The sequence below is a fragment of the Pygocentrus nattereri genome, chromosome 30 (genome assembly GCF_015220715.1).
Source record: "Pygocentrus nattereri isolate fPygNat1 chromosome 30, fPygNat1.pri, whole genome shotgun sequence".
Lineage (NCBI taxonomy): Eukaryota > Metazoa > Chordata > Actinopteri > Characiformes > Serrasalmidae > Pygocentrus > Pygocentrus nattereri.
This window is the reverse complement of record NC_051240.1, coordinates 18,202,848-18,219,186: the sequence shown is the minus strand read 5'-3', so window position 1 is coordinate 18,219,186 and position 16,339 is coordinate 18,202,848. Positions and strand designations below refer to the sequence as shown.

Below are 16,339 nucleotides of genomic sequence, written 5' to 3'. Positions count from 1 at the left end.
GCGTAGAAGGCAAAGGTGTTAACCACTACACTAACCAACCACCGCATTAAAAATTGTAAAAAGTGTAAATCACTGCATGGGTTCAGGAACATTTCTGAAAGCCACTGTCTGTGGTTTCAGTTTGTCTACATCCATAAATGCAAGTTAAAACTCTGCCATGCAAAGAAGAAACCATATATAAAGAGGATCCAGAAACGCCGCCACCTTCTCTGGGCCAGAGCTTATCTAAGATGGACTGCAGCGAAGTGGAAAAGTGTCATGTAGTCCAACAGATCAAAATTTTTCATTCTTTTTGGAAATCATGGACACTGCGTTCACCAGGCTGAAGGGTAGTGGGACCATCCAGCTTGTTATCAGCTCACAGTTCAAAAGCATCTGTGAAGGTATGGGGTGCTTTATTTCACATGGCATGGGTGACTTAATGCACCACTACTGCTGAATTTATTTCAGCAAGACAATGCCAAACCACATTCTGTGTGCATTACAACAGCTAGACTTTAGGAAAAGGGTCCAGGTGCTAAATTAGCCTGCTTGCAGTCCAGACCTGTCACCCAAGGTGAACCTGAACTGCTGAGCAGCTGAAATCTTATATTCAGCCAGAATGGGAAAACATTTCACTTTCAGAACTACAGAAGTGTCTCCTCGGTTTGCAAACTCTCGCAGAGCGGTGCCCCTTTCCAACTTTTTTGGAAAATACATGGTGATTAAAAAAGATTCCTCCTATTTCAAAATGATTTATTTTACTTGTAAATAATTACAGATCAGTGCAGTGAACTGTAAATGATTTAAGTGAACATAAAGTTTATTATGTAGTTCTACAAGGTCTCAGTCTGAACCTCCTCCAGCTGTACGGACGACATCAGCACCACAGTCAAACTCATCCCAGACTGGACTGAGCGTGTCGGGCGTCGCTGCTCTCACGGCTCTTTCAGTGGGATTTCGGAGATCATCCAGTGCTGTGGAACCAGCGCCGAACGCTCTGAGCTGCTGGAGCTTCACTGCTGATGAAAATCCCGCTGCTCAGTTCTGACGGATTCACTCTGATTGACGTGGAGAACGCAGAACGCTCTGCTCAGGGGTCTCAGCTCCTCTCAGACTGAAGGAGCCAGTCAGAAACTCTATGACCCCCTCTTACAGTTGGAGTGTGATTGGTTCCTATAGGAGCCTCACGGTTATAAAAATATGACGCTTTGAAATCGGGTGAATCTTTTTGAATCGCCCTGTATATATTGTGTGTTTATACATGTATATATACTAAAAACTATATATCTATATATCTATATACACACACTATATGGACAAAAGGATCGAGATCCCTACACATCACACCTACAGGACATTTCATGACATCCCATTCCAGATCCATAGGCGTTAATACGGAGTGTGTCCCCCTTTGCAGCTCTAACAGCTCCCACTCTTCTGGGAAGCTTTCTACAAGGTTCTGGAGCGTGTCTGTTTGGAGTCGTTGAACAGAGTGCGTGTTCAGCCCAGTCCAGCTCAGGACTCGCCTGCTCGTTGGCTGAGACTCAGAGGCTGCAGTGCAGCTTGACGCTACGCGTCTGGGTTCGGGAGCCGCTGTCCGGGCTGAGCGCCGTGACGTCATCGCGGGTCTCCCGCCCGCCTTCTGCTCCCTCCTCCTTCTCCTCCTCCTCCTCCTCCTCCTCCAGGTTCCTCCGCGGTTCTTCCCCGCGCGCGCTGAGTCCCGGCGCTCCTCCGGCGCGCGGCTTCAGCGATGTGGGCGTGAGCAGAGAGAGAGAGAGAGTGAGAGAGAGAGTGAGAGAGAGTGTAAGTAAGGAAAGCGTCCGCTGTTGCACGGAGTGAGCATGAAGTCCTCGCGGCTCTGCGCGCTCCTCACTTTGATGACTGCGTGCTGTCAGCTCTGCAGCTGCGCGAGATACGGTACGTTAGCGCACATGTTTACTGTTGGGAAGCTTAAGTCTGCCTTTGTTTTTGTTTTTAGTCCCCCCCCCCCCCGTTCCACCTTAAATGGTGCAGCAGTTACAGCACCATTTAAGGTGGAACGGAAAGATTCTTCAGCTTCGCTGTACCGCCGCGGTTTGAAGCGGACGCCAGGCGTTTGTCATGTTTACATCCTCAGCCAAGGCTGGGAGCCATAAATTAGCGTCATAATCTGTTGTTTTTACTATTGATTTACTTTGTTTACAAGTATTTGAGACTTAAACCGAACCCCCCCCCCACCCCCACCCCCCAACGTAGCCCCCTTAACGCCTCGCTCTCCTCCACCCTCGACCGTGTTGTTGGAGTGCTGCAGCTGGACCTGGAGCGCTGTCCATGGTTTTGGTAATCTAATATGTGGCGACGTCACCGAAAAGCCACTCGGCGCCCACGTAGCTGCGCCGGCCAATGCAAAGCCAGATAACAGCGTGAGTCACCCACGCCGATGTCAGTGGCGGAGAGAATCGTGATTCATTCACTCCTCAGTAGCAGCGACCACAGCGCCGACTCTGGGGTCAGTCGTCTCTGCAGCCGCGCATCTGTCCTGGCTCTGCAGCCGCGCCGAGCATCTCTCCGTGTAAACAGTGTGAGGAAGTCGACGGAGTGGTTTGTGTTCGTGGCCTCGGCGAGACTTCTCTCTCTGCTGCGCACCGCTGGAACCGAACCGACTCCTTTTCTCACGGAGCTGTCAGCGCGCACTATGACTCATCCACGAAGTACAGCTGGCCCACCAGTGTTCCAGCAGTGTCGCAGATGTGCCCTGCCTGCCTCTGCAGAGTCCCTTTTAGAGAAAACAGACACATGCAGCCAACGCAGGCTGGGATTCAGTGCGCATCACGCGCGTAAACTATAATACCGGCGCTTCTTATTTCGCTTATGAGTTAAAATGACTCATGCAAATCTAGTGACACTTTTTTACACACCATTTCGTGTCTGATCCTTAGTTGAGGCAGATCTAGTTCAGATCAGTCCGTTTGGGTCCTACAGACCGAGGAATCTTTTGCTTAGCGGTTTTGTTTTGGGTTCTGTGAATGAACTTGGACCGCTTCATGTTAAGCTTACCCTTATAAAAAGGTTTATTATATACTTTAACATTTAGAATTATTTTGTTTGTGGTTATTAGCCAGCTCAGGGGTCGGCAACCCAAATGTTAAGGAGAGCAATTTTTGTGCTTTGGAAGCCACAGAGTTTTAAGTCCGTTTTGCCACCTTGGCTGTGAATATGACTCCGTATGTGTTAACATACTAGCATAGGCGGAAAATATCAGTGAAAGCGCACACTTACTTTGCTCTGCTTTGAGCTTTAGCTCAGCTGTAGCCACTTTTCCCACATCTCCGGCAGGAAGCTTTTCCTCAAAAGTAAAACAGCTTCTTGTGAAATGTCTCTCAACCCTCGATTTTTACAAAGGTTGTGTCAGCTCGTCATTCGCCAGCTTCTTATACGAATTTTCCCGTTCCTCCTTAAATGGTGCCTGATGTGCCAGAATGTTACTGCGGCACCATTTCCTGGATCGGGGCCTTGCCATGGCGGAAGGGCTTGTGTGGTCTAGGGATCTTCAAAGTTGTCTGGAGGGTCTCCCAGGGTGAACAGGTCTGGAGTGAAGACCCAGACCAACCCGATCCAAAAATCCTGCATGACTAAAGGACACAGAAAACCATGCACCCTGCCCGGGAGAGGGTTACCAGGAGCCAGGAGCCCGGTCTGGGGGTGGTGTTCCCGGGTGAGTGCCTGGTGGCCGGGCAGCCCACATATCCTGGCAATGTGGGGGGACCATGTGGGCCCACCAACCACAAGGTCCAGCATGGGGGACCTGTGCAGTTCCGTTTTGGCAGTGGGAGATGCCCTTGATGGCATAGACCCCTACGGCCGAAACTGGCTCTTGGTATGTGGAATGTGGAATCAGACATGTCATGGCAGATTAACTGTGTTTGAGCTGAGAGGAAAACCCTTTAGATAAAGACTGTGCTCTTACAAAATGGTCTTCAGTGTTCCCACAGAAGAACTCCTACCGACTGTTTTTTAAAGAACCAAACTATGTGAGTGAGAAGAATCTTGAAAGTTCAAAGAGCCTCAATTGAATTTCAAGGTTCTATTAAAGGTTTTTCCTAGAAGTGCATGTTCAAGAAACCTGAGGAACCTTTCATTTCTAGAGTGTAAGGATTTTAACTGATGAATCACTATTGCCACTTACTCTAAGCCGAGCTTAATCCTAGTCCAGGCAGGCGGCCCTAAATGTAGCTGTAAACACATTTTGAGTGGAGAAACTGCCAGATACGGTCTGCTATCGGTCTGTAGGGAATCAGAGAAGCCTGAAGGAATGTGAGACGGCTGTGGCGAGAGCCAATAAATCTGCCTTGTCTGCAGCTGTCTCTGTGTAGTATGGCTACTGTTTGTCACAGACAGGGCTGTAAAGAACAGTTTGGGTCAGCTTGACTCACCTCATCTTGGCGAGATGGCGCAGCACCACGTAGATTCACTTCAGCACCACGGACAGAGACCGACGTGCATCAGCAGCACGGTGTCTTGGGTGTTTTGAGAATATTCAGTCAGAGATATATGTATTTGTTTATTTAGTCCAGCACTGTGCTTGAAACCAATTCGATGTGATGATTTTAGATTAGAGGTTATTTCTGTAGGGTTGCAAATGCAGTAAAATGAATACGCTTCAAATATTTTAGCAGGTCAGCCCAGCATCACCTAAACGCTCTGCCCGTCCGGATTAATGTGCTGTCATATGCAAAAGATTGGGCACTCCTGGTCAAAGAGAACACACTTCTGCACATTTACTGTTTGTAAAATGTGGCCTGTGCAGAATTTGCGAATGTTAGTATAAACTGTTATATTTTGTTTCATTATTTTCTAAAATAATGTCAAACTCAGCAGATACATCTGTTAATTCGTCATCAAATATAAGTTTAAAATGCAAACGTCTGTTTGATGCTGATACTTTTTAATCAATTATCTGCCAATACTGATATGATTTGGATATCATCGTGCATCCCTAATAATTAGTCCTGCTTAATTGGAATTAGTGCGTCGCAATAAGTGTAACATTGAATATCTCATTGAGTCTGTTTACATGCACTTAATAATCCAGTAATCTGATCGATGCATTTACATGCACTTGAGTAATCAGATGATGGGGAAACTCCGGGTCTACATGACTCAGACAGTAATCAGATTTCTGCTTTACAACTGTCCAGTAAACGTAAAACTCCAACTTCATGCCACAGCATTTCCTAAAACCTCGCACCATTTTGCCTGAAAGTATAAACGTACATCATCTAGAAGATGAAGAATATTTCAATCCTTTATTTCGTCTTTGGTTTCAGCGCCTCTCCTGAAGTGTTTTGCTGCGTCTCACAGCGTCGCTGCCTGCGTATCCGCAGACTGAGAAATCTGAAAGAAATCAGAGTAAGAGTTCCATGCACTGAAAAATCGGATTACTGAGCTGAAAACTAGCCTCTATGTCAGATTTCTTCATCGGATTACGGGTATAGTGTTAACATGACCTCTTGAGTAATACTACTGGTACTACTGGTGCAGCCTCAGAAAAACGAAATATCACGATGCATAATGTATTGTAGTGTCTCCAGATATCATCATGGTATGTTTTGCCATGTCAGCCAAACTTATTTTAGATCATTTCCTTATTTTCTGTTTTCCTAATTTATTATTACTTTATTGAGAGATAGAGGCTTCTGCATGCCGGTTGTTTGAATCTTCATTTATTTGTGTGTTTAATCTCCATCTGTATTCTGTCCTCCTCCGCTGGATGAGTCACCTCTGATGAGTCTCACATCACCCTATGTGGGGGTACAAGTCTGCTCACAATGAAGCAAAACTACAGGAAAGTTGATGTGTTTGTACTGGAAGAGATGACATCTTCAGTGCTAAAAATAAAGGTTTCTTATAATCACTCACTGTCCTGGACTAAGGCTGCATGATAAATCATACACCATATTTCCTAAAGTATTCGTCTGTCTGCCTTCACACGCATATGAACTTGAGTGACATCCCATTCTTAACTCATAGGGTTTAATATGATGTCGGCTCACCCTTTGCAGCTATAACAGCTTCAACTCATCTGGGAAGGCTTTCCACAAGGGATAGGAGTGTGTTTATGGGAATTTTTGACGCATTTGTGAGGTCAGATGTTGGACTAGAAGGCCTGGCTCGCAGTCTCTGCTCTCATTCATCCTGGAGGTGTTCTATCAGGTTGAGGTCAGGACTCTGTGCTGGCCAGTCAAGTTCTTCCACACCAAACTCGCTCATCCACGTCTTTATGGACCTGCTTTGTGCACTGGTGCGCAGTCATGTTGGAACAGGAAGGGGCCGTCCCCAAACTGTTCCCACAAAGTTGGGAGGGTGAAATTGTTCAAAATCTCTTGGTGCTGAAGCTGTAAGAGTTCCTTTCACTGGAACTAAGGGGCCGAGCCCAACTCCTGAAAAACAACCCCACACCATGATCCCCCCTCCACCAAACTTTACACTCAGCACAATGCAGTCAGACAAGTACCGTCTCCTGGCAACCGCCAAGCCCAGTCTCGTCCATCAGATTGCCAGACGGAGAAGCGTGATTGGTCACTCCAGAGAACTCGTCTCCACTGCTCTAGAGTCCAGTGGCGGCGCTTTACTCCACTGCACTCCACGCTTTGCATTGCACTTGGTGATGTAAGGCTTGGATGCAGCTGCTCGGCCATGGAAACCCATTCCATGAAGCTCTCTATGCTGTTCTTGAGCTGATCTGAAGGCCACATGAAGTTTAAACCATTTTGTGGCTGAGTTGCTGTCATTCCCAGTCGCTTCTACTTTGTTATAAACTTGTTACCCAGGTGGCGTCCGATCACGGTACCACGCTGGAATTCACTGAGCTCCTGAGAGCGACCCATTCTTTCACTAATGTCTGTAGAAGCAGTCTGCAGGCCTAGGGGCTCGGCTTTATACACCTGTGGCCATGGAAGTGATTGGAACACCTGAATTCAGTGATTTGGATGGGGAGTGAATTTTTTTGGCGATATAGTGTACCTTTGTTGTAAACAATCGCAATTTAAATCATAATTGCAATATTGGTCACAAATATCACAATTAGATATTTTACCAAAATTGTTCAGCCCTACATGGAAGTTCTTTAAACATTTCAAAGGTTTGTTACACAGTGAAAGTTTCATTTAAAGAAGTGGTTGTATAATGAACCATGTAGTGCAACCTGCTTCAAAGAACCAAAAGTGGTTCTTTTATGCATGGCAGTACCTGGCAAGAGAACATGAGGTCCTGACCTTGGTAGTTTGGGAAGGGTTTATTTTGCATCAGTGTGGGAAAAGAAATGTTCTAATAATGCAGTAGGTTAGGCAGAAAAGCTTACACATACAATACATTAATATATGATTTAGCTACACTCCTAAAAAAGATGATTCTTTAGGCGTTCCTTAATAAATGGAATGGCTCTATTTAGAACCATAAGTTTTCACATATATATATTGCTGTTGTCGGAAAAAAAACTCGTATCTCCAATATTGAAACTTTACAGGAGAAAGAAAAAACATACTGTAGTTTTAATGCAAGTCAGTGGAACCAGACATCTTTCCAGGTCATTTTGAGCCGTTTCTTTTGCTCCATTCATCATGAAATTTACACACCAATGTAAAGGGCAACAAATCCAAAAGGGTAATAGTCAAAAAACAGGCAATGGTCAGTGCCACTAGTCATGAAATCAGAGGAGAACCACTCAGTAAACCAGTAGAGTGGCAATAGCTCACAATTTGGAGAACAAACCAGGTGTGTAGCGTTAGTAATCAGGTGACTGTGAAGGGGGCAGAGGCCTGTGATGGGCGGAAGGGGTGATGTCATGATGATAGGAATTCTGGGAAATAGAAAATGGATGGATGGATGGATGGATGGATGGATGGATGGAGTCCTGGAGCGTGTTTGGCAAGGGAGGAGAACCTGGAAGCATAACATTTTGTGGTCCTTGGAATTCTAAATAATGAATTTAAAAACCAATATTGCTAAATTGAGACTCAAAAAGTTTATTGTTTTATGTTAAAATATTAATAAATTGTAACCATGTTTTTTTAAAGTGTAATATATCTGCAAACACTAGGGACACAAAAATGGATGCTTCTGTAGAATATATACTTTTAAAAATGGTTCTGTGTAGCACAAAAAGGGTTCTTCTATTGTTACAGGCTTGAAATCATAACAATAGAAGATCGCTTTTGGTGCTATACAGAACAGCACATTGTCCATCACCGCCATTAAGAACCTTTTATTAAAGGGGGAATGATATAAATGTGAGTGTTTATGATGCTTAACCCATGTGTGGTGTTGATGTGTGTGTTACTCAGTGGTCTGTTGGACCCACCACATTATTGTTTTATTAAATCAATACAGCCGTAACAATTTCTGTAAAAATACCAGATGTTTTAAATATCACAAGTGACCAGCATAGGGTTCTCCTGTAGCAGCTGTAGCCAGTCAGCAGCCTGTCCATGTTGTCCATCCTCTCACAGACACATACACACACACACACACACACACACACACACACACACACACACACACACTCTAACAGCAGGCCATGTAGGAGGAGAGAGTGAAGGACACAGCACCTCCACACTTTTGAATGTATGGGGGGTGAACAGATTGAAGACTCTGAAAATGGGTTATTTTATATGTTCGTCACAGAAAATGAGCAAAGACCAAGAATCTGAGGTTGAAATAATAATAAATCACATCATTTTTTCTTTCAGTAAACACTGAAAATGGGTCACACAGACCTGAACACCACACACGGGTTAATGAACAGGTTACGTTTGTAAAATGCAAAGCGCACAGTGTAGTTTTTGTTTGGACCACTCGTACAGCTGGTAGCTAAATCTGGTGCTGCAGTCTGGTGCTATATTTAGGCTTCAGGCTCTGTTGTTGAGTATATTAGAGATCGATTGAGAACTCAGCGGTCATACAAAGCTGTTGTTGTGATATCTACTCATAACAGACTACAGCAAGCAGGAGAAGGTTCACTGTTAATAGCATATTGATGGTCTAGAACCATGTAAAGCTATTAAGAAATCAAAGGTAGATTAGACTGTATTATGTATCATTAACAACATGAGTAGCCTACAGTGCTACCTGCTGTCCTTACACTGCAGGGAAGCAGAACCTTGCTGGGTGATGTCGCAAGCAAGATCAGCTGTTCAAGCAGAGTTCTACATGCATAAAAAGGGTTCTTCAAGGGCTTTTTAGTAAAGAAAATGGTTTTATGTAGAACCATGAACACTCAAAGAACCCTCTGTATGATTAAATGGTTCTATGCATTATAAAATGGTGCATTTTATATAGAGCCATCTATAGCACAATCTTTTTGAAAAGGGTTCTGTATGGCACCAAAAAGGGTTCTGCTCCTGTTTGATGTTAAGCTTGTAACTATAGAACTCTTTTTATTCTATATACAACAGTCTTTGTGGAACCATCTACATTTTCCATCTCTCTGAAGAACCATTTCATGATGCAGAGAACGCTTTAATCATGAAATCTTTGAGTGTTCATGGTTCTATCTAGAACCATTTTCTTTACTGTAGAACCATTAAAGAACCTTAAAGAAAAAAGGTTCTACATAACACCCAAAAGGGTTCTACTAGTGTTGCAAGCTTGACATCATCACAAAATAATAGAACAATTTTGGTCCTATGGAGAACCATTTACAGCATACTCTCCGTCAATCTATAGAACCCTTTGCCCATGTAAAGAACCCTGTGCATGACTAAAAGGTTCTTTACATGGGCAATGGGTTCTACTGATTGATAGAGAAGAGTCTTGAAGAGCCAGGAGTCCCACACATCTTCTTAGCCGCTTCTCCCTCAGGGTCGTGGGGGGTTGGGTGTAGGCCAGGAGTCTTTAATTAAAATTCAACGTTCAGTTAAAGAAAATATCCTCCAGCAAACGTCCAGAACCTCAGAATGTCTAACTTGCATCATCATTCAGTGCCATATACTGTAAACTGAAGTAGTCTAGTAGTTATATCAACATTTTATACAGTCAATGACTGAATGTCAGATCAAATAAAGTACAATTCAGTGATATTTCAACGATATTTATTGCCAGTCTTCACTTTTTTAGAGCACGACATGTAAAATAACTTCCCTCTGGCTCACTTTCTTCTCTGACTGCTGTTTCTCTCCTCGTCTCTCCCCTGTGTGGCGTCACTCAGTCGAGTCTCAGAGCTCGCAATGCACAGATCTGATTGGCTGAGTAGCGTCATGTTTGATATTTACAACGCATGTGATTGGTCTGTGAGTCTCCCAGGGTGCTAAACTGGTACAGTAAAGGCCGATTAAAATAGGACCACCCAGTCGAAATGAAATAATTCTCCATAGTTTATCGGTTATCGGTCCAGGTCCGGTCTGGACTCGGACCTCTGGTGTAGGCTCACTCTGCGCTTTGATGAGACTCAAGTGAGAAAAGGTCTAATGTTCTTTTTAAAAATGTGAATTATTGTGAGACTCTCCTGTCTCTTTCTTCCTCCAACATCTTCCATTAACACTGAACTCAGCGTGCAGTTTGGAAGTGAATGTGCCGCATTATTTGATGCACTGCGTCACCTGTCCTGTTAAAACCTGATTGGCTGCCACTCAACGAAACATGCTTCTCATTTGCATGTAGTTAAGAAAATCTCAACTTTTTCTTGCTTTATCCTCACGTTTGGACATAGAGGTGAACTGAAAACCGCCTCTTTGCTATAATGTAAACACACACAGCCTTTAAGGTGACATGGTGAGTATTTTAATGAGGCGTGGCCATGGATTAATGTGTTGGGGCCACAAGTTTTGTTTCTCATGACCACTGTTAGAAATTCAGCTTTCAGGATTCAGAAGTCAGAACTCATCCCCCTCGCATACCCCTGCTTAACCCCCTCTTCTTTATCACCCTCATCCCCCTCGCATACCCCCTCTTCTTTATCACCCTCATCCCCCTCGCATACCCCCCTCTTCTTCATCACCCTCATCCCCCCTCGCTTACCCCCCCTAAAACTCCTCTTCTTCACCTTTATCCTCCTCCCACAATTTCCAGTGTATATAAGGTCCTCCTAAAATATTCCTAATCAGACTGGCTGTGATAGACTGGCTGTGATAGACTGGCTGTGATCGACTAAGCTGTACCCACATTTCCTGTGTGTCAGTAAAGTCAAGTCTACACTGAAGGTCTCCTGACTTCTGAATCCTGAAAGCTGAATTTCTAACACCACAAATTCTAAAAAAAATTCACTATGTCACGTTAGGGGCTCCGTATAAACGCAGTGTTGGACAGACACAGACTTATGGACATTTTTTTAATGTATGCTTTTTAATTCATCAGTGAGGAGAGAGCAAGTGAAAGACTGAGAGGTAAATATGAACCACGTTAAACTGGCCTAAAATAAAAACAAGGTGAGACTGTAAATTGGTTTAGCATAGAGCTTTTAATGTGTTTTCCACTGAAAACAGAAATTATGGGGTAAAAATGAACAGTGTCTATGGTGAAATCTGGCACTTGGTGTGCTGCTCCTGCTGTGCAGCTAGTACATCAAATTCTGATCCTAGTCACAGACCTGCTTCTTCGGCCTCGCTATAAAGAAGCCTTTTTTGGCACGGTTATTTTTACAACTTTTTTTTTCAAGATTTCTGCAGAAATAAACAGTTAAGATGTAAACAAATTCAATCATAGTGGTTTGAATGGTTTGAAGAGAAACTTACTAATTCAGAATCATTCACAGAGATTGTGACAGGAACCAGGCGTCTATGAAGAGTTTAATGCCTCCAAACGCTTCTTGACCGAAAATGATTATAAATACGACTTGTCCAGGGTCTTTCCTGTCTTCCACCTGATGACCTCTGTGATAGGTTGCAGCGCCCCCCACATCCCCCCAAACCACCCCCCCCAAACCCAGAAGGAGAAGCGGCTTGGAAGTGGCTTTTTTTTATCCATTCATGGCGTAGAGTTAGACTTGGGGCAAAACAGTGTCCAAATACATAGTTTTTTTTTCCAGATTTCCCACTATTTGACCATTCAAACAGTAGATTACCCGGATATTTTGGATAGTAAATAAAATGTCTATCTTTGTGTTGTAGATATCCTGCCCCTGGTTCCTATCACCACCGCCATAAAGATATCTGAATTGGAAAGTTTCTCTACAGTAAACTATACTGCATTAAGCCACATCAACAATGTCTTAATTTACTTAATTTAGTCGTGGAGACATTTAGAAAAATGAGTGGAATTCATTCACCCTTTCACCCTCTGTTGCATGATGTTGCCTCAGGGCAACAAACTCATTTTCCTCACTTTACAATAACATCAGACATATTTATAGACGATATTAGGGTTAACAATAAAGGGAAGAGTTTGAGTTAGTCAATAAAAAGCATGTACGGGGTCTTACTGTCTCTTCGTCGGCACTTTTAAACCACCTTTTAAACACTGAGAATAATTAGTTTTGTTATGAGAATTTGCAGAAATATGTTAGTTGCCTAGAAGCAACACTGTGACAGTAGAATGGATTCCGCAGGTCACAAGCCACGTTTCACAGCTTCAGGGAACACAGCTCTATATCATTTCTTCCCATAGTCACATAATGTTGCCTTAAGACAACATAGGACCCCCTACCCACGTTATTGTTCATTTTTTTAATGTTTTTGAATTTAATGCCATGTCAAGAGACAAAGTCAGTTGTTTATGCGTCTGTCCAGATGGCGTGAGTGATTTAGTGTAATATGTGCGCACTCGTTGGTCATGGAGATTAAGAGATAAGTCTGGGGGTAGTTGCTTCAGGTAAGAGCGAGCAGTTGATTACATTTAGGATTCATTCATTTGCTAAGTGCTCTCCTCAGAATAGCCACCTTGTGGACAAACAGCATTACGCTGTGAGAAGTATATTAACGAAAGGCATGTGTTTAAGTGTGATTCAGACTCGAATGTTGGACGCAACATGCGGCGCTTGTGCCTACAGAAGATGGTCTACACAGTCCAGTGAAAATATTGGACTGGTGATGCGTGTGGGCGCTCAGCGAGGTCTCACTGTCTGACTGAGTCCCAAGTGGTTTCTCATTATTTCATGCTCATCCTGTGCAGGAGGATATTGGAGATGAGTCACTGCATATGACCTCCTCCGTCACAGTGTGTCTTCCCATCTTCTCTTCGACACAAGTCTTGCTTTCTTGTGTTTTCTGTCTCACTTTTTGGTCTCCTTCCCTCACGCACACATCCAAACACATCCACACACTCCCTCGGGAAGCCCCGGCAGAGCCGGAGAGAAGGAGCAGAGGAGGCTCCCTCTGCAGACTTAAAGAGAGAGAAAATCAGCAGGAAACTCCCACTTTCATAACCACGTTTAGTGCTCTGACTCAATTATGCATGGTGTGTGTATGTGTGTTTGTTTTCCTACATTTTTAGGACTAAAACATGAAAACAACATACAACGTCAGGACCAGCGAAACATATTAGGGGGGGTTACCCAACTTTCTACCCAATTTAGTCATTTCCAATTCCACCTGCTAGTTAGGCCTCCCCCCATCACACAATACTACCAACGCTAGGAGGGTGAAGGCTAACACAGGCTTCCTCCAAGACCTGTGAAACCAGCCACCGCATCTTTTCAAACTGTTGCTCACACAACGTCATTGGACAGCCGAACGCGCTCAGAGGAAAGCGCCAACGGCCAGATCTGTTACATCAGCTAACAGACGCATGCGCTGACCAGCATCGCCTTGAGTAATGGGGGAAGTACCCAACCAGAGAGCGAGGCCAGTTGTGCTCTCTTGGACTCCCGGCTACGGATGGCTGTGGCATCACCAGGGATCGAACTCGCAATCTTATGATGATATGGCCAACGCTTAGACGGTCGCACCACTTAGGAGCCCAAGACCAAGTACAAGTTATTCATTTTTTCAGGGTTAGAAAAAAGCAGAAAACTTAGATTTGAAAAATGACACAGAAGCCTCAACAACTAAACACAGTACCAGTATTGTGGTATGTTTATCGTGTCCACCTTTTGCATCCATCACAGTTTTCATTCCTTTATTAAGACAGGGATGATTTCCATACCTCCAAAGTTCAGTCTTAGAAGTTGGTTGCGTTTGTAGTGGAGTGTTTTGTAGAGCAAACACATGCTGAGGTCTCGTCTGTGTCCAGATTTAGTTTTCTAGTGCAAAATATTCTTCGTTTTTGTACGTCTCCTTTTCTCAGTGAGGTTCTTCTTGATCAGCTACACGTCCTTTCAGACCCACAAGCGCTGAGTGGTCTTCTCACAGTGGAAGGACGGTCAGAAACCCCTGTGGATGTTTTCAGATCTGAAGCAGCTTGATGTTCTCCTCTCTCTCAAAGACGGAAGCTTCAAGTGCTGTTTATCTGATGGGGCAGATGGCAGGTCCGTCATTAAAACTTCACCACACAGATACTTTACTGTGTTAATATTCGAATAAAGAAAATTTATAGAAAATTAACAATGATTATATATATATACATACATACATATATATATATATATATATATATATATATATATATATATATATAGACACTCACCAGCCACTTCATTAGGTACACCTGTCCAATGCCAATCACACGGCCGCAACTCAATGCATTTAGGCGTGTAGAGGTGGTCAAGACGACTTGCTGAAGTGCAGACCGAGCATCAGAACAGGCAAGAAAGGGGATTTAAGGGACTTTGAACGTGGCGTGGTTGTTGGTGCCAGACGGGCTGGTCTGAGTATTTCAGAAACTGCTGATCTGCTGGGATTTTCACGCTCAACCATCTCTAGGGTTCACAGAGAACGGTCCGAAAAAGAGGAAATATCCAGTGAGCGGTCAGTTGTGTGGATGAAAATGCCTTGTTGATGTGAGAGGTCAGAGGAGAATGGGCAGACTGGTTCCAGATGATAGAAAGACAACAGGAACTCAAATAACCAACCAGAATCTCTGAGGAACGTTTCCAACACCTTGTTGAAAGTGTGACACTAAGAATTAAGACAGTTCTGAAGGAAAAAGGGGGTCCAACCTTTTACTAGCACCTAATAAAGTCGCCAGTGAGTGTATATATGAATAATAAAGGAAGGAAGTCCAGTATTATATGTAGTTAAAAAGCAGCTCCTGGTTTGACCAATCAGTGCTCAGTAAATTGAGCTCATGATGTCATTGATGATGTTAACGAGCCTCTGTGGCGGCTGTGAAGGTGTCGAGGAAAAATATGGACCCAAGAAATTCTTTGAACTCTATTTGAATTATGAATATGACTTTATTCTTATGTTTATTGTGATAAACTCACCTGAGGTAAATTGTTTAAAAATTTGCTTAGATGCCTAAAACTTTCACACAGTACTGTGTATATATATATATATATATATATATATATATATATATATGATTGTATATAATATGTGTATATTAGAGAGATGTGTGTTTCTCAGGATTTGAGACATGGACTTCACATTTCATTTTACAATAATGGAAAACAGGAGAGATAAAAAACAAACAGTCTCTGTTTGTTTTACACCAAACACTTGCGGATTCTTTCCAGGATGGCGACCATGTGTCTGTTGCTGTGGTAGCAGAAGATTGACAGAACTTGATAAGCCCATACTGTCTATGCAAATCAGATCAGGCTGCAGATTGGATGCTGAGTGGAACCGTGCCCTCGATATGCGGATGGTTTGCACTGCAGCAGGTGGTCAGTCACACTTTGTTGTCAGAGTGAGATTCTCTGTGTAGTGGAAAAGCTTAAAGGTCTCCAGGGCTGCACAATATACTGTTTGTTGTTGTTATTGTGAAACTGGCTTTGCAGTGCAATACACTGACATATTATAGGAAAAAATGCTCATTTCAGAGAGAAATTCCACTGATTTTTCAACAAAACGTCTGTATATTTCAGTCGTCCTTTAGAGTGGTTTGTGAAATCGTTTATTGTAGAGAAACCGATTTCTTTGCAGTGGTGGTGATAGGCACCAGGGGGCGCAATTTCTGCAGTCCGAACATTTCATTTACAATGTTACGTTTTTATACTGTATACATAACATTGTTGATAATGTTTTTATTTGGGGACTATTTTGCTATGTGTATATAGGATAAAATACATACAGAATAGGATATATTTCCATGTGTCATTGCAAGTTTATCATTTTGTAGTTACAGTTATTTGCCAGTGGACCACTCACACTGGTCAACACAGCTACTCAGAATAATGTGTACAGTCAAACAAAGTGTACATTTTATTTTGAGAGTATAAAAATATGAGCAAAAACCGTCCGTTCTCTTTCCTCTAGCATTACAGCCATCTAACATTGGCTGTACTGGACATTACTGGACAAACGTAACCTTGCATATAGATCATCCTCATAATAGCAATCAGCACATC

General features: G+C 43.3%; 1 protein-coding gene across 2 annotated transcripts in view; it reads left to right on the top strand.

The window, feature by feature from the left end:
* Positions 1 to 1,657: 1,657 nt before the first annotated feature.
* The window catches only part of ptprnb (protein tyrosine phosphatase receptor type Nb), a 50,400-nt gene continuing 35,718 nt past the window's right edge, over positions 1,658 to 16,339 (top strand). For both annotated transcript variants that reach the window (XM_017715205.2, XM_017715206.2), the window contains exon 1: positions 1,658 to 1,899. In XM_017715205.2, coding sequence (XP_017570694.1) covers positions 1,824 to 1,899 — 76 coding nt within the window. In that variant the 5' untranslated portion in view covers positions 1,658 to 1,823. The remainder of the gene's footprint in view (positions 1,900 to 16,339) is intronic.